This window comes from Galeopterus variegatus, unplaced genomic scaffold (genome assembly GCF_000696425.1).
Source record: "Galeopterus variegatus unplaced genomic scaffold, G_variegatus-3.0.2 Scaffold235, whole genome shotgun sequence".
In the NCBI taxonomy this organism is placed as follows: Eukaryota; Metazoa; Chordata; class Mammalia; order Dermoptera; family Cynocephalidae; genus Galeopterus; species Galeopterus variegatus.
Genome location: NW_007726346.1, coordinates 308,296 through 327,528, shown reverse-complemented (window position 1 = coordinate 327,528; position 19,233 = coordinate 308,296). Strand labels below are relative to the sequence as shown.

The 19,233-nt window shown below is 34.8% G+C and overlaps 1 protein-coding gene across 1 annotated transcript in view; it reads left to right on the top strand.

Moving 5' to 3' along the window:
* Positions 1 to 19,233, top strand: part of HPGD (hydroxyprostaglandin dehydrogenase 15-(NAD)) — a 34,891-nt gene that overhangs the window by 3,746 nt on the left and 11,912 nt on the right. The window contains exons 3-4 of the mRNA XM_008566333.1: positions 1,293 to 1,399; positions 9,066 to 9,162. Coding sequence (XP_008564555.1) covers positions 1,293 to 1,399; positions 9,066 to 9,162 — 204 coding nt within the window. The remainder of the gene's footprint in view (positions 1 to 1,292; positions 1,400 to 9,065; positions 9,163 to 19,233) is intronic.

Here is a 19,233-nt window from a genome sequence, read left to right as displayed (position 1 = left end):
AAAAAAAAAAAAAAAAAAAAAAAAAAAAAAAAAAAAAAAAAAAAAAAGTCTTGACAATGTTCTTAGTGATTAACTTGCATAGTGATTTATCCATTTGGGATTGATTAATCCATGTGTTCCTCAATATGTCTGGTGATTGTTAATAATTCTATGAATTTGTTTCAGTCAAAGTTAGGTTGTGTTTGGCTGGCCTGTTAGCTTAGTTGGTTGGTGTGTGATGCTGATAACACCAAGGCTTGGGGTTCAATCCCTGTATGAGCCTGCCAAACAAACCCACAAAAACATACAAACAAAAAAACATAAGTAAAGATTGTGCTGATCAACTCTTTTCAGAGAACTCATGTGTTTACCTGGAGATCTGAGAATACTTATATTCTGCCATATGGAAGAACAACCACAATTGTTATTTATAGTCTTAACTAGTAGAACTAGAACAAATGGTAAAAGACCCAGGGAAACAGTTTAAATCAATAGAACTATGTAAAAGGCTACTTTGAGAAATAATGAGTTTCTCGGAACTAAGGTGGTAAAGCTTAGTTTGCACTGGCTCAGGAGATTTTTGCAAGGACTGGACATGTGGTTGGACAACGTAATGAGTGATATTCAGGTCTCAGAATCCATGCAGACTTTACCCTGGTTGAACATAGTTTTATACAAACTAACAATAAGACATAGTAATAATAGTGAGAAAGAGAAAAAAATGAAATAGTAAACATCAAAGTTTCAGTAATCAAATAAAATCCACTGAATAAAAAGTAGACGTTTACTAGGATATAAAAAACTCCCTGAAATTATCACAATGGATCTGAATACACAAGAAGACTTGTGTTAATATAGCACTTTATGAACATAATACGGCTTATTAAAAAAGGATGTTTGTCATAGCCTAAACCACAGAGCTCCAATAACTAGGAACAGAGATGCTGGCTGCCCAAACTGACTTCAAAGAGCTGTAGCTTAGGATGCTAGTTCTCTAAAGTTCACTCCATTAAGTTACTGCTTCTAGTACTTTAATTTGCATACAAATCACCTAAGTATATATTAAAGTTGAGATTGTGATTCAGTAGGGCTGCGGTGTCCACAAAATTCGACACTTCTAACAAGCTCCCAGGTAATGCTGATTGGTGCTGTTTGGTCCACAAACCGCACACATTGAGAAGTAAAATCACAGCTTATGAGTGTAATTTTCACTATGAATGTAGATGAATAAAAACTTATTTCAAGGCATAGGATATGATTTAAATGTACATATGGAAAATAAGCACATATCTATAATGTCTTTTTTTTGTTAGATACTTTTAGAAAAGTTGTAGACCACTTTGGAAGATTGGACATTTTGGTCAATAATGCTGGAGTGAATAATGAAAAACACTGGGAGAAAACTCTGCAAATTAATTTGGTAAGCAATCTTAGCCATGTTTATTGCCTAAAATTATTTAATAATATAATGTTTATAAAGAAAAAGAAAAGTTCTTATATTCATAGAAACAAAACAATGACCTACAATATAGAAAAAGGGAAGTTACTGAAAGCTAAAAAGAAGCATTTCCTTTTCCTTTTACAAATAGGAGGACATTTGAGAATTTTAATTATGAAAGTAAATCAGTCTTAAAATATTGAAAGGACATATGAAAAAAACATAACTGATTGCTTAACTCAGGGATTGGCAGACTACAACCCACAAGCCAAATGGCCTGTCACCTATTTTTGTAGGACCTGGAAGCTAAAAATGGTTTTTACACTTTTAGATTGAAAAAAGCCAAAAGAAGAATAATATGAAATATGTGAATATATGAAATTCAGATTCCAGTGTCTATAAAGTTTTATTGGAACACACCACAGTCATTCATTTACAGACTGTCAGTGGCTGCTTTCATGCTACAATGGCAGAGTTGAATAGTTGTGATAGAGACCCTATGGCATGCAATGCCTAAAATATTTACTATCTGGCCTTTTAGAAAAAGCTTGCCAACCCCTTACATAGCTTAATTATTTAAAAAATAAATCCTACTTAAATGCCAGGAATATAGCAGAAAACATGGTTAAAGTGACAGCTGAACTTTGTAATTAGCAAGATATTTATCCTGAAAGTCAGTGTGTGTGTATGTGTGTGTGTGTGTGTATAATTTCCACAGTGTTTGATTATTTAGCTTTTACTTAAACTAAAAAAAGGTAGAATTAAGAAATAAAATGTTCTATTTTATCCATTATATCACGTTTGTTGATTATCTCATTCCATAAACACCTTTGACATCATATTAGGGTTTAATAAAACCCAAGCCACAGCTAAAACAAAGTGTCAGACAGGCTGTACATGGGGTCACCACTTAGTAAGGTCATTCTTACTAGTCTTGCAAATCAGTCAGGTGTAAAGTACAGTGTGGCTACTGTGTGTATATAAATGTACAGAGAATGGCCTCCTACTTAATGATTTTCTCCTAGGAGATTATAAACTCCTTAAAAACAAAAACTATGTTGTGTTTTCCTTTGTTTCTCTCTCAGTAATCAACACAATATCTTGAAGATGGTGCTTAGTCAATACATTTTTGGCTTAAATTGAAATTTCCATGAGTAATTACTTAACTGCAATAATAACTTTGTAGAGATAATGAGAATCATATCACCTCATGAGATAGCTAAATCTGTAATCCACACTTTGATAAGGGTACAAAGTTGCTCCCCAAACTTCATAGATGCCTAAAATCCTTTAATCAAGAACAAAATGTGCTATTATTTTACAGTATGAATAACCTCCTTGCAATTCTTTTAAAAATTTGTCTCCAGTGTTCCTGGTTTATTATATCTGAAAACAACTTGAAACTGTCAAGTTTCTCTCTAAATTTTTCTAGGATTCTAATTGCAAATACAGATATATATTTGCATATATATGCATGCATAGATATACATACATACATAAGGGTACTGCAAAAAGTTCTTGGAAAGATTCATATTCTCTTTCAATTTTATTTTCCTATGAACTTTTCGAAGCACCCTCATATACTTATACATATATATACTTGTACACACATATATACTAGTATGTATATGTCTGGAGAGACCTAACATGCTTTTCTTCAGTTGACACAATTCTATGATTTTCTTTTACTTTAGTAATGTAGTGAAATAAACAAAGTATTTTCTGACTATGAACCATACTTACATCTCTTGGCTAAATCTTACTTTATTATGTATATGAATGTTTAGTACACCATTGAATTTTCTTATTTAATATACCTAATATAACATTCATGTCTCTGTGCATATAAATGATACTAGCTTATAATTTTCTTTTTTTATAATGTTCCTATTTGGTTTGGGTGTCAATTACACCTCGGCTTACTTTTATCTCCTTGATCTGTCAGTTTCTGAACAGAAGTTTGTTTATATCTCAAATGAAAAATGTCACTCTGCCTACCTCATCCAGTAATTCTGTAAGTTTGGACTCTACTTTATAAGCCTATAATATTCACAGCATAAGTTGCTGGTAATTATAATTTATTGATCTTTGATTTACTTTTTCAAAAAGGTATGCCCCTGTTTGCTTCCTGTGATGTTTTCATTTCCAGATATAAAATTGGTACCCATTGTTTTCATTTGGTTCACATTTATCCAGCTATATCTTTTTCCATTCCTTTTCTCTGAAAATGTGAGTAACCTTTTATGTTAAATTTGTCTCTTGACAAATGTATATTGTGAGATCTTATTTTAAAAATCACATATGGGAACATTTGCTTATTTTATATTTGTGAATTTGAGCCATTTATACTTATTTTTGCTGTTCTATTTTATACTTTAATATTTACTGGGTTTTTTCCCCATTTTTTTTACCTAAATCCATTGGATAGCTTTAATTTTCTGCTGGTAAGAAAGTTGTACATTTTATATTTATTCTTCAGTCGTTATCAGTGACTTATTAAGGACCATAGTTTATTACATCTTTTGGTTGCCCGATAAAAGAAAAATTTTGAATATGCAGCCAATTGAGAACTGCATGAATATTTAAGAATATGTTTTTATAGACATGTAGAATATGTTTTTAAAGGACAACTCCATAAAACAGTAAGAATGTTTCTGAATCAGGCTATCCCAGTGAAAAAGCACAAATTGCACAGCAGCTTTCTTCCTTTCACATTTCTACTGATATTTTTAATAGTTTCATCAGTAATCTCTACAGATATTTTTATAGATAAAGGTCACTAGGGTATAAAGTTCTTATATCAGATGAATTCACAATAAATGTGTACTGTGTCTTTTCTCTGAGAAATCAGCTGTTAGAAACAGTGTGCAATGATTACAGTTAATATCAAGAAACATGAAAATAGTGAGGCAATTATTACAAAGATACAGTGTTAGAACAACCTGTCTTCATCTAGCTGATAGGGCATGTTTGCCTGTGTGAATAAACACTTGCTCCAAGCTGAAAAGTACCTACATCATGTACAAATAGGAAATTCTGGAAGACAAGGGGATTTTATTGTGGACCCCTTTGTTACAGCTAGCTCCCCTGGATCCTTCCCCATTGAAACTTATCCAGCCTTTATTTTTCTTGGTACTCTGCTGACATAGGCCACTTCTTAGCTTAACATTAGGGGCTGATGACATTTGTCTTCTTTTACATAAAGAGAACTAGACATAACCTTTGTTACCCATATGTAACTAAAAAATATTTTACTTCCCTTTTCCACCTACACCCATTGCAAGGATAGATTAGTCTGACCAATCATTGTCCTTCCAACTTGATTATCTCTGTTAGAGTAATGCAAATATTTGTGTGATTTATGTAATTTTCTTTTTTTAGACTATGCTCTGGATGTAATTTTCCTCCTTAGGTTTTATACAGTTCCATGTTTGCCCTTTAGTATGTTGTGTGGTTTTTCTGTGTTCCTGCCTGTGTCAAGGGTAGCCACTTTCACCACAAATCTCTTTCTTCTGAAATCTTATACAACATATATATACCATCCTTACAGGGCTTACCAGTTTTTCAATTCTAGTATAATTATTTTTATACATACATGATTTATGCTAGTAATCTGTAAGTTTTTTCAAGGCAGAAAACTATTGGTTTGCATCCTTACGGAGTAGAGGGTAATTAATATTTATTGGATAGACTGCCATTATATGATATTTTGAATACATGGGTATTCATTTTTGTTTTAGTCCAATGTTTAGATAATTTTCTAATACATAAGTGCTGCCAAACAGTATTGTCTATTCTTCCACTCTTACTCCTAACCAAGCTTACTCCTTCCTTATTCTTCATTCTGCTGGTCTCATCACTATTCTCACACAAGAGATACACTGAACATCTTCCCAGGCTTTTGTTTCCATCAGGCTGTGCTATGCTTCCTCTTCATTCTGCAGCCAACGGCAGCAGCATTATTTATAGCTGCTCCGAGCTCACAAGGAATGTTCAGAAAAGAATAAGTCTTTGCAAAACTATCAAAGGTCACTGTGGCAATTGAGCAGAACATTAACTATGAATGCTGATAAGGTAATTTTGTAATGTACTTCTTTAACTTTTTGAAGCATTAATAAACCTAAATAATTCTTCCCCATTGAGATGGAATCTGTAATCTAATTTGGACATATATCTAACATATATTAAATCCTTTAGTATATTCAAATAAAAATTAAGCAAAATAAATGGCTATTGCTGGTATTTTCTTTTCTTTTCTTTTCTTTTCAGAAATATACTAGTTGACAAAGATTGCACTGGTAAAGATGTGCATTTGGAATTAGTCAAAATTAGAGTTCAGTCCTGAATCTACAATTTATGAACTGTTATTTAATTTCTCTGATCTTAACTTTTGCAGTTTGTGAAAGGGGGGAGGTAAACTCTCTACCTCTAAGGACTGTTAAATCTAAATAAGCTATAATTTATGTGAAGCGTCCAGCACAGTGCTATCAAATAGAATTCACTCAGTAAGTTACATTCCCCTTCCAGAGTATCAAAACCTACATTTTCTTACTATCTCATTTTTTTAATGAGGTGGGTTCCTCTGACCTATTCTACCTGTAATGAAGAGTTGAGGAAATGGATAGAAACATTGTTGTCATCTATGCTGTCTTTTCTTGGTGCCATTGCTACTCTATAATATCTAAAGAGTCAGTTGAGCTGTGTAGAGTTAGGCAGAGTTTGCTAAATTATAAATAGCTCTTGCAAAGGGGAGGATAATATTTACCGTAAAACACACAAAAATGGAAAATTTTTGAACATGAAAAAATAAAGTATAAAAAGGGATTTCAAAAAAAGTGGTCAGCTGTATTGGTATTCTTTGAAAAGAGCTGGAGAAAACACAGGATCCTGAAAAGCATAGTTGCATGATTTATATGCCAGAATTAAAAAAAAAAATACAGTGTACTACAAGAACTATAAATAAACTAAGAGCAGCCCCAGAGTGGAGGAAGATGAGATAAGGGAAATGGAGAAATGACAGATTAGAAATTTCAGTAGTGAAAGCGTGTGTGTGTGTGTGTGTGTGTGTGTGTGTGTGTGTGTGTGTGTGTGCCCTCTTGTGCTATAAGATGTGATACCTGATAAGAAGAGAGTTAAACAAGTGGGCTATTACCATTTGTCTGAGTCTCTTTTTAGACGATTATTCCCAGTGTAGGGGAATTTAGTAAAGTGGTTTTAAGTTACAGAATGCTTTAATTAGTGAAAAAAAAAATTGAAATTTGAATACAACACAATTATAATTTCAGTATTACGTATAAAAGTTGTCTCTTCATAACCAAAAATATTGAGTAAGCATGTGCTAATTAGATCATTTTGTCAAAATGGGATTTTTTCAATTCTCTGTGCAATTAGACATAGAAGTTTCTTTTCTTTGAGAGTGAACCAAATGGGATGAAATAAAATTATACCTTCACATAATGGGCTAAAATAATATAGATTTCAACTATTTGTTGTTTGTATCTAGAAATGTCCGTACTTCTCATTTTTTTCCTAAATGCTTAATATCATAATGACCCAATCTACAATATGTAAGCATTGCTAAGGACAAAAAAGATTTAGAATATTAACAAGAAACATTTTATTCTATGGTTTTCTAACAATTCCTCTTATATATGTATATGATTTGGAATTAGAAAGAGGAGAAAAATGTCATTTATGCACAACCAAAACATTAGACCTTATTTTGTAGAGTCATACCTATGAAACAACTTGTTTGAAAAGTTACTCAGTTCCTAACCTGATACTGGATGAGAAAAATAACCTCTTACTGTCCTCCACCAAAGATCTAGAAATAAATCTTGCTTTTTAAAAGAATTAAAAATAAAGCTAAACATTCCCAAATTTTCTGTCTGGCTGCATCTTATCGATGTTGAAAACATAGAAGCGGGGTGTCAGCAAAGCTGTAAATACCTGAGAATAAAAGTATAGTGTCAATATGCATAAGCGGAAATTCTGTTCAGACATGCTGGAGACTTGGGCAGAAGCTAACAGAATCTAACTGACTTCAGTAATTCCAGCCATCTACATTTTTTACCTCTTATATAAACAGTTAGTGTTTTGTTTTTCCTTTTTAAAAGGAATCATGTGGTGATTTTATTCATTCTCCCTAAGCCTACTTAATATCAAACTGACACATGGCTTAAGTGAATAGAATCTTCGACTTGCTTTTTTGTTCTAGAACTACTGTTAGGTAGGAGAGGCATCTCTGAATGTTTGTCAAGAAAACCTCAAAAGGACATTTTAAAATAAAAAGAAGGTAAACACCAATATGTGCTCTTAGTTTCATACTCATTACCTAATGTATCATTCTCTTTGCAGTATTGTAAGGCATGAAAAAAAGTAGGAATTAAGAAATCAAATGGGAATTTTCACTTTTTAAAAGTCTAAGCTGGAAGGGAGAGGAGTTCTTAAATCCAAAAGGAAAAGTAAGATTGCAACTACGAGTTTAATTTCACAGGTTGTTTCTGGTAGTGCTGAATTCTTAAATGTTAGCATAAAAACAGCAAAAACCTACACATGGAGGTAAGTAGCAAAACAATAAACTAGCAAAAGGACAGTTATAGGCACTGAGGAGTAAAATTAAGTGACAGAGATTACCGAAGGAACAGAAAATTCTCATTCAATTGGATAAAACAGTTACATAATTTCACACAACACAGAGTTCAGCATGGCTTGATACTGCAGATCAGTGATATCATCAGGACCCAGTGTCTTCTCTTCTCCCCCACCTGCCATTTTTCATGGTGGTTTCATCTTCAGGATGCCAGCAATATGACTCTGCATTCCAGTCACAGCACCCATAAAAAGCAATGTAAAGGGGGTAATGTAACCATTTCTTCCTGTTTTTTTTTAAGAGCAACAAAAAAATTCCCAGCAGCATCCTGTCCCCTGCCCCCAACTCCAGATGATTGTCCCTCAGGTCTCACTGGCCATAACTGGGGCCCATGCTGGCTCCTAAACCAGTCACTTTAAGGAGAATGGGATTGCCATGACTGAATTAATCAGTGTCTACACTACACCTGGAGGTTTACCTACCTCTGTATTACATGGAGAAGAGGTAGATACAAAAGCAAAATAGAATTTTTATTAGAAAGAAAGAAGGAGAAAATGAAAACTAGGTAAATCAAGGGAAATCAAGGGTATCCACTATTCTACATTCCAAGATCCAAGAGAATTAAACAGAGCAGATGAATGTAGAATAGTTGGACATGAAAACTGTATGCTAAGAAGGATAAACAGATTTTATATCCAATATTTAGAGAAGAAAAAGAATGTATAGAATTCCTGATGATGCTGAGAATCAAGTTAAAGTGACAAAACACTATTGGAAACCAACCTGTATCATAAAAATCTCATGTTGGACAACTGAGTGAAGTGAAGTTTTGCAGAGATATGATAATTTCCACAACTTTTAGGCAAACAAAAGAAAAATCCATGGTCAATGACTAACTTTAAAAAAAAAAAGAGAGAGAGAACCCTTTCAAACCCTTTCATTGGTAATATTCAAGGAAATCTCCCTAGGTGCCTGGAGTATTAATAAAAACTTGGTGTATGAATATATGATAAAGAATAATGGCTGTTGCTTTTTCTACTTATGCCTCTGGAATAGGTTTCTGTTATCAGTGGAACCTACCTTGGTTTGGATTACATGAGTAAGCAAAATGGAGGCGAAGGTGGCATCATTATCAACATGTCCTCTTTAGCAGGTAAGAACAATTATTATGTTCACAGCAACATTTTCTTATTGGTAATTTGGACCACAAAAGTAAATCTTCAAAATATACTTATTACCTACTCAAGTTTGAAATTGAGACATTCTTAACTTTTTTGTTTGTTTTTTTATGGTTCTGTTGAATTTTCTATTGCATAATATCAAAATCTTGAACCCTTATGTTTATTTCCATTATTTTAAATTGTGGCATTTTAAGTTATCTTACTGCAGTACTATTTTTTAAAAATGTATATATATTTTTCAACAGTGACTGTTATTCAAAGGTTGGGATGCCTAAGCAATATTGGATATGAAAGCACCTTTGACAAAGTAAAAGTACCTAAAGTTAAGTTAAGGTATCTCTGCTCCCAAGTGATTTTGGTAAGAGTGTATAACTTTAAAATATGGCATATATAGTAGTTGGATTTGCTGAAGTGCTATAATAAAAATACCCAAACATGTCCTGGCTTAAGTATAGTATAAACTTATTCCTCACTCGTATATCAGCCAAAGGCAAGATTCTTGTTGCAGAGGTGTACTGCTTCTATATGCAGTCATTTGGAAAACCTGGCTGGCAGAAGTTCTGCCATCTTCAGCATGGAACTTCAAAGGTTACTCTGGAACTGGTAGACTTCTTTCCCTTCAGCAGAAAGGGAAAAAGAACATGGAAGAGGCATAGCTGCTCTTTTAGAACCTGCACTCCAGTAATGGCAAACCTCACTTCTGCTCACATTCCAGTAGAACTCAATCTCATGGTTCACCTAACTATGGGAGAGTCTGGGAAATGTAGTCTAGTTGTGTCCCTAAGAAAAAAATGGATGTCAGTGGACAGCTAATCATCTGTGCCACACCATGCAATCCAAAACTATGTCTTATTCAAAACAGTATGATTTCACATCAGTGGCTATCTTACTCCTCAGTGGTAGTTATAAACCTCTGACAGGCATTTTTGGAACAATTTAGTCAAGTGAGTTTACTTTTTAAACTCTAGAAAAAAAATCATCAATTTCAATTAAAATTAATATGTCTGATCAATATTGATAGCAAGTCTAAACTATCATGTTCAAAATAGTGAGACTTTCTTAAAGTTGGCTGGTTTTAGCTAGTGTGGTGATTTCAGAATAGGAATTCATCACCATGGCCCACCCTGTCCTCCACCTCCCAGCTCCAGTATTGGTGAGTCAGGTTTGGAGGTACTTGCGACTGAACTGGTGTCTGGCACTCAGAAGTTTTCTTATCCCTCTAGGAATCATTGTCAGATGGTCCTTAAACCACTGTAAAGCTGCCACCAGTGGAGATTTAGAAATCTCCTTCTTTAGAAGTTCTCAAAAATAGACTGGCATCTCATTTATGAGCTGTTTAAAGTCAAAATGACATCCCTAAAGCTGTAACAAACCTAATTCTATAAATTTTTTAGGCTAATCTGGTCATTTTTTCTAATATGACATAAATTGTAACATTTTAATTCTAAGGATACATTAAAAGGTGAGAGCACGGGCAATCCTTGAAGGAGACATGGCTCTAGAGAGGGCCAAATTTTACGTTCTGGGAAGCTAACACCCTAAAAACACAGGCAAAGCTAAGTCTACACTACACTATTTTGAAAAAAAGCATACAAAAAATATGCAGAGAATTAACAAGAAATATTTAGCATTTTCTTAATACATTAAATGTAAAAAACTTGGGGCTATGATTGAGAAATAGTTCTGTATATTCTCTGTATAAAGCTAAGAGGGCCAATAAAGTTTGGACAAATGTGAACACTGTACAGGGAGCCCCTGTCCTTCATGCCACTGGAGGCCCTGATTCCATTCTTAAGAAGGCTGGAAATTCTCAGGGTTGGATCAATTTAGGACTCTCCTGGAGAAATTCTGGGAGAAAATCATACAAGGAAATTTACTGCTCTAAACAGCACGAATAGAGAAATGCAATGTAGTTCTACTGCCTTTTATCCAATTAAAGTATTTAAATATAAAACAATTAACATTTATTGATCACTTACCATTTACCTGATGCCATTTTAAACTCTGTGTGTGCATTACCACATTTAATCCTCACAACAGCTCTGTGAGATAGATTCTATACTCTCTGTTTGGAAGATTAGGAAACTAAGGCGGGAGAATTGAGGGATCTTGCCCAAGCTTACCCAGCAAGTAAGCAGCAGAGCTGGAATTCACACTCAAACAGCCTGATACAAATTTCTTTAAGTATTAACCACTAGATTATCTATCGCTTCTACTGAAGAGTTTGTCTGTTAGTCTGTCTCTTTATCTGTGCTTATCTCAGACTAAACGGAAAGTTAAAAGAAACTGGAAACCCTTGAATAAACCAACACAGTTTGCTAGTCTCTTCAGGCTTCATGGGCACTGCTTTAATCTCAAGGCTGCATTACTAAGCCTTCAGTGAAATCATAAGCTTTTGCTCTATTGACACACATAGTAAAGTCCTGAAAATGTTTGGGGAGCTTACAAGAGTCACAAGTCAAAATATGCCACTGAGAAGAGCAATTTAAGGCTTATAATTTGATGTCCACTTTACTTTCTTGGCTAAAAGCTTGTCTTGTCACATTACCCACCCCTGGGTGTTCATACTTTTCTTACCTACCTCAGATACAATATTTGGAATCATGAATGGGTCTTTCTCTATCTACGCAGATAAAACAATGAATTGACATAAATTCAGTGATAAGATTGTTTTGGTTTTTCAATTACTTTTCTAGCACTGTTATAATTTAGTTAATATCACAGCATTCCAAACTGCTTCTCCCTCTGATTTTCCTCCCAACATGCAAAGCAACCCCATATTAAGTGGTTAAATTGCTTAAGTTTATCTTTGTCCACTCCGCTTGGTTTGTTACCTCTCCATTTTCAGAGGTGGTCCTTGACACCCTCTCTTCATAATGCCAACCTCCACACCTCCTGGTTTATACTGCTTCCTTTTTGCCACTGGCTAATCTGAACAGTCCCAGCTACCTCTCCTCCCACCCAGGGCTTTCACTAATATGGCTTTATTTCACAGAGTCTTAAAATGAATTGCATTTTATCCACTGACCAAGAGCCTCTATTCTTCCCATAATGAAATTAGTTTGATAAAAATGCAGGAGATTGTAATAATGAAAGAAGGTAAAAGAGGATCTCTCAGTCTTCACCATTTCCTCAGAAATGGCATCAACAATTTTATGCCCTTGAAATCAAAGCATGTAGTTAGAGGCCAGAGGATCGAAAGGTCTTTGAGGAATTTTCAAAGGCAAAGTACTTATAAATGTTTGCTTCCTTTGTGTTTTCCAAACCTTCCTTCCTCATAGATTTTTTTTTCCTATTTTTCCCCTACTGCTTACTCTATTGAGGGAATAGCTGTGGGTGATATTCAGCTCAACATGATCTGTCTTCATGATCTGTTGCATAGATTCTGTGGAGTCCTTCACTGTCATAATAAAACCTTAAGTTGACACACTGGTTTGGGCAGAGAAGTTAATGAGTAATGACCACTGACGCAGACAGAGTATAAATGCAATTAATAGGTTTGACAAACAGAGGAGTAGTTAAAGTGGAGAGTGATTCCTCAGCATACTGAGGGATGGGTGTACTGCAATTTGGAGCTCCAGAGTTGTTCTGGTCACTGTTAAACACATGGATTCCTCTATATGAGTTTTTATTTATAAACACAATATAAAAACATGCACTCATTTTGTCACATCTATCCTTAACTATTAAAAAAAAATTGAAAGGAACAACAGAGAAGAATGAAGTCTAGTTGAATGCAGATAATTAAACAGCTGTGCTCCCATCTGACATCTCATAAGAGTCAAATGTGCTTCTTACATACTTTGTTGCTCCAAACTGTGAAGAAGGAAAAATAGCTGTCATAGGAAAAGGAATCTACCTACCAATCCTGTTCCCACCTGCCTGTATACTCAGCTACTGAGGTCTTCGTGTTCACTGGGGCCATTCTCTGTGCCTCAAAAATAAATCACTTAGTGGCATTTTGTGAGGGATATCATGAGGGTCTTATTTACTCTGAATTTGAGACATTATAGTCTCGTGAAAATTATAGAATTTTTTAAAAATGTCTAAAATACCAGTCCAGTGACATATCCACTTACTCTGTAAGTTTTTATCTAAAATAATATAATTAGCTTGTAGTTTGTGTTAAGGTACAAGTGCTAAAATCACCATTTTAAATAACGAATTCAAGTTAATAAAACATATGTTTAGCATTTTCAGAAAGGAAATGGAGATATAAAAGTAACCAGGCAACATTTCTACCCCAAAAGCTATGTTTCAGTATCTCTTATCAAGATGGCAGAACTAAATAATTACCATGGCTTAGCCTATTTAAACAGAAGCATGACATTTAAGTTGCAAGTCCTTGAGACTCTAACAGCCTAATTGGACTAGAATGTCAGAATGGGTCAGAAATTTCAGGTGAGAGAAAACATTGATCACCTTCCTTCATCTCAATACCAATTCTAAGAAAATCATGTGGTACCACTTTCTTCAAGTATTCTTGTATGAGGAAGGAGGCCTAACATAGTTAGCAACTGCCAAGTTGCAGGCTTTGTGGCAAACCATTGGCTATATAATATCACATTTAACTTTTACAAGCTCCCTCCAATAGAAGTCAATTTAATTATCTTCAATTTATAGAACAACTAATCTGAAACAGGCTATATAACTTGGAAAATATGGTGAGAATTAGCAGTGGTAATAAAAGCAATTTTATTTTGCTGTATTTTAATGTATGTCATGGATTGGAGGAACCATTCCTGAGATATCTGGATCTTAATTGCTCAGATGCCAACTGTTAGGAGTGTGTGAGCCACTCTTCCCGCTTATTACTGGAAAAATTCTCCATGGTGTCCATTTTGCTTTCTTTTGGTTTAAAATTATTAGGAAGACACAGACTAGAAGGAATTGGTAGGAAAGACTAAATATTTGTAAATGAGCCTTTTGAGGAAGGAATAAAAGATTTACAGTTTTCTAGCATGAGAAAGTGAGGCTATTAGGAAATAAATAATCTTCTAGAACAATGCTTTTCAAATTTTAATGTGCATAAATATCACCTAGGGCCTTTCTTCAGATGCAGATTATGATTCAGTAGGATTAAGGCATGTCCTGAAATTCTCCTCCCAGGTAATGCTGGCCCTTGGCCCATCCTTTAAGAAGCCAGCCTCTAGTATGCAGCCTCTAGTATGCAGGATATTCTTTGAGTGGTTAAGGAAGCTTGCCTCAGTTTCCTCTCGCATTGGCAATGACTAAACTTTTAGGAAGATTATGGTGGAACTCTAGGAGCAACCTTCAATGACTAGAAAGTGTTCTTGGATTTATCTTTCTGGGAAGGTTTTAATTATAGAAGATGTGGTTTTATGAAAGCGTGTGTCATTTTTTAACGTCATGTGTCATGTCACTCTTAAATATAACAATGCAAAGATAAGAATAAGGGGAAAAAAGCAGCATCAGATAATTTTCCATTTTGTGGAAAAATCACATAATGAGGAAGTCCACCAGTAACTTTGGTCAATTTTATGCACAAACATAGATAATTAGATTGTCACTAGTTCTCCCTTTGTCCTCATATTAGAGAAGTAGTAGTTAAAAAGAGGTAGTTAAGCAGTTTCTTTTTTGGTTGTAAAGAAAATGTGAGAGAGTTAGGTTCCTGCTTTTTAGCATAGCTGCTGAGCTCCAGGTTATCACACAAGGATTCATTAGATTTCTTAGATTCATAATCAATTTTCCTAAGTTGATTTTTTTAGCACTTACTCAATTTTGCATAATTTTTATTCATTTAAAAGTAAATATGTTTGCAGACCAAGTACGATTGCCATGTCTGAGGAGATTTCAGTTTTCTGCACAAAATTGTTTTTAGCTTTTTAATTTCTGCGAGATAAAGAGATTAAAGTTGGCTCTTGTAAATATAGGTAGAAAGAAGTAAGGATAGAAGAACTAATGTGGAAATGGATTGAATTTCATTTTTCTAAATGACTTCCTTATTTGTTCTGTAAGAGCACATGTAATTTTCAGGTATTTTAGCTTTATTTATTTATTTTTTTAGAATGATCACATCAGTCAGTGGCTGTTTGGTATTATTATCCTGAATGGTTTTAAAAAGTATTTTGTTGTTTTGTGGGTTGACTTTCTCCATCTATAGTCTTTTTTTTTTTTCAATTTACAGTTATGACAGACATAAACCTGCTAGTAATTAGAATTGGTATATTTTTTGAAAGAGCCATTTTGCATTTCTATAAGTAAACTAGGACAATGCTGGGCTGACAGTAAGGATTGAAAAATACTGTTCCTTTTAAAGAATCCATTTTTAAACACAGTTAAAATACTTCTCACACCATTAAACAAAATAGCATTTCTTTGAAGTAGGACTGCTTCTCATGGCCATAATCCTTTGTTTTGTTGTTGTTGTACTTAAATCCTTTAACATTATGACAAAATAATTTCCCTATGTTTGTAGGAATTAATTTGCAAGATTTTTAAAAACCCATATTCATTCCAGCAACTGGTCATATAGTCATTATACTAGCAAAACTCCCTGTAAAGTGGGATGGAATGATCTAGCTATTCAAAGAGAAGTTGAAGTGAGCATCACACGCTGCTCTACCACCGGGGTCCCAGCCTGAAGGACCAGGCAGGCCCTCCCACCATCTGAGTAGGAGCCAAAGTGAGCATCCTTGTGCCACACCACCACTGTGGGCCCAGCCTGAAAGCCTGGGAAGCCCTCCCACCCCTAAGCAGGAGACAAAGGGAGCATCCCACAAATGTCTACAAACTCCATTTCTGGGCAGGTTGTCCAACTCAGCCACTGCCACACCTACTGCCACCACAAGGATGGCTCACCACCACAGAAGCAGCCAGGGCCACCCTACAGGCAGCCTGCTGCACACTTGACTGCACTGATAGAAGAACAGTCAGTAGTGGAGCCTGCAAATAGAGGAGGAAGTCTTTCATCTCATAGCCCATTCCAGAGTAACAGAAGAAACAAGTGCTCTACCAGGCAGACATCAACAAAAAGAAACTAGAACTACAAATAAATAAAAAGATATGACACCATCAAAGGAATATGTAATTTTCAAATACCAAGCCCCATAGAGCTGAAAACCCTTGAAATGTCTGAAAAGGAATTCTGAGCAATGATCTTAAGAAAACTCAGAGATGAGAGAAGACTCAGAGAACACAATGAAATGAGAAACAATATCTAGGATATGAAGGAGAAAATTTACAAAGAGGTTAATACAGAAGAGGTTAATACAAGAAGACATAAAAATCATAAACGTGTATGCACACAACACTAGCACCCAGATATGTAAAGCAAACAATCTTAGACTTAACAAAGAGATAGACTCCAACACAGTAATAATGGGTGACCTGAACACCCTTCTCTCAGCATTGGACATATCTTCTAGGCAACAAGTCAACAAAGAAACACAGCATTTAAACTCACCTTAGACCAACTGGACCTGGCAAAAATCTACAGAACATTTCATCCAACAACTACAGAATGTACATTCTTCTCATCCACACATGGAACGTTCTCCAGGATAAACTACATGTTAGGTCACAAATCAAGTCTCAGCAAATTTTTAAAACATTGAAATCATTTCAGGTATCTTCTCAGGTCACAATGAATTAAAACTGGAAATCAATAATAAGGAAAACTCTGGAAACTATACAAATACCTGGAAACTGAACAACAAGCTACTGAAGGACCTATGGGTCCAAGAAGAAATTAAACAGTAAATCAAAACATTTCTTGAAATGAACAAAAATAAAGGCACATCATACCAAAACCTGTGGGATACTGACAAAGCAGTGCTAACAGGGAAGTTTATTGCAATAAATTCTTACATCAAAAGAAAAGAGAGACTTCAAATAAACAACCTAATTCTACACCTTAAAGAACTAGAAAAACAAGAACAATGCAATCCTGAAGTTAGTAGATGGAAAGAAATAATTAAGATAAGAGCAGAACTAAGTAAAATAGAGACCCAAAATATAATACAAAAGATTGATGAAACAAAAAGCCGTATTTTTTTGAGAAGATAAATAAATAGACAAACCATTAGCTAGGTTAACAAAAAAAGAGAGAAGACTCAGATAACAAAAATCAGAAATGAAGGGCCGGACCGGTGGCGCACTGGATAAGTGCGCCGCTTGGGAAGTGCGGCGGCGCTCCCGCCCGAGGGTTCGGATCCCACATACAGACCGGTTCCCGCTCACTGGCTGAGCGAGGCGCGGGAGCAACACCGAGGGTTGCGGTCCCGTTGCCGGTCCCCGGTCTGGTACGGGGGCAACACTGAGGGTTGCGATCCATTGCCGGACACGGAAAAAGACAAAAGACAAAAAAAAATCAGAAATGAAAAGGGAGACTTTACAACTGATACCACTGAAATATAAACAATCATTAGACACTACTATAAACAACTCTATGCCAACAAACATGAAAACCTGTAGGAAATGGCTAAATTTTTGTACACATACAAACTATCAAGACTGAACCAAGGAGAAATAGAAAAATTGAACAGACCAATAACAAGCAACAAGATTGAATCAGTAATCAGCAAGTTTTCAACAAAGAAAAGCCTAGGACCAGATGGCTTTACTGCTGAATTCTGTCAAACCTTTAAAGAGGAATGAATACCAATTCACTTCAAACTATTCCAAAATATTGAAACGGAGCCATTCTCCCAAACTCATTCTGCGAGGCCAACATCACCTTTACCAAAACCAGACAAAGATACAAGAAAAAAAGAAAATTACAGGCCAATATCCCTAATGATGAACATAGACTCAAAAATCCTAAACAAAATATTAGCAATCAGAATACAGCAACACATCAAAAAAATTATACACCATGATCAAGTGGGATTTATCCTAGGGATGCAAGGATGGTTCAACATACACAAGTCAATAAACGTGATAAACCACATCATCAAAATCAAGGACAAAAACCATATGATTATCTCAATAGATGCGGAAAAAACATTTGACAAAATTCAACATCCCTTTGAGATAAAGACACAGCAAATTAGGTATAGAAGGAAATTATCTCAAGACAATAAAAGCCATATATGACAAACCAATTGCAAATATCATTCTAAATGGGGAACAGCTGAAAGACAAGAACAAGACAAGGATGCCCACTCTCACCACTACTATTTAACATAGTATTGGAAGTACTAACCAGAGCAATCAGTCAAGAGAAAGATATAAAGGGCATCCAGATTGGAAAGGACAAATTTAAACTATCCCTGTTTGCAGACAACATGATTCTATATATAAAAAAAACCTAAAGACTCTACCAAAAAACCTCTTAGAACTGATTAACAATTTCAGTAATGTTGCAGGATACAAAATCTACATGCAACTATCAGTAGCGTTTTTGTCTTCCAATAACAAACTACCAGAAAAAGAAATCAAGAAAGCAAGCCCATTTATAGTAGTCACCAAAAAAAACTAAAACACCTAGACATCATTTAACCAAGAAGATGAAATATCTCTACAATGAGAACTACAAAACACTACTAAAAAAATTAAAAGAAGACACAGAAAGGTAGAAAGACATGTCATGCTCTTAGATTGGAAGAATTAACATCATGAAAATGTCCATTCTATCCAAAGCAATCTACAGATTCAGTGCAATCTCCATCAAAATACCAATGACATTCTTCACAGAAATAGAAAAAACAATCCTAACATTCATATGGAACAAGAAAAGACCTTGAATAGCCAAAGCAATCCTGAGCAAAATAAATAAAGCTGGAGGCATATCACTACTTGACTTCAACTTATGTTACAAAGCTATTGTAACCAAAACAGACACTCAAACCAGTAGAACAGAATAGAAAACCCAGGAATCAACCCACATAATACCAACTGATCTTTGACAAAGGCAACAAGGATATACATTGGGGAAATGACTGCCTCTTCAATAAATGGTGCTGGGAAAGTTGGACATCCATATACAGAAAAATGAAACTAGACATGTACATCTCACTGTATACCAAAATCAACTCAAATTGGATTAAAGACTTAAATATAAGACCTGAAACCATAAAATT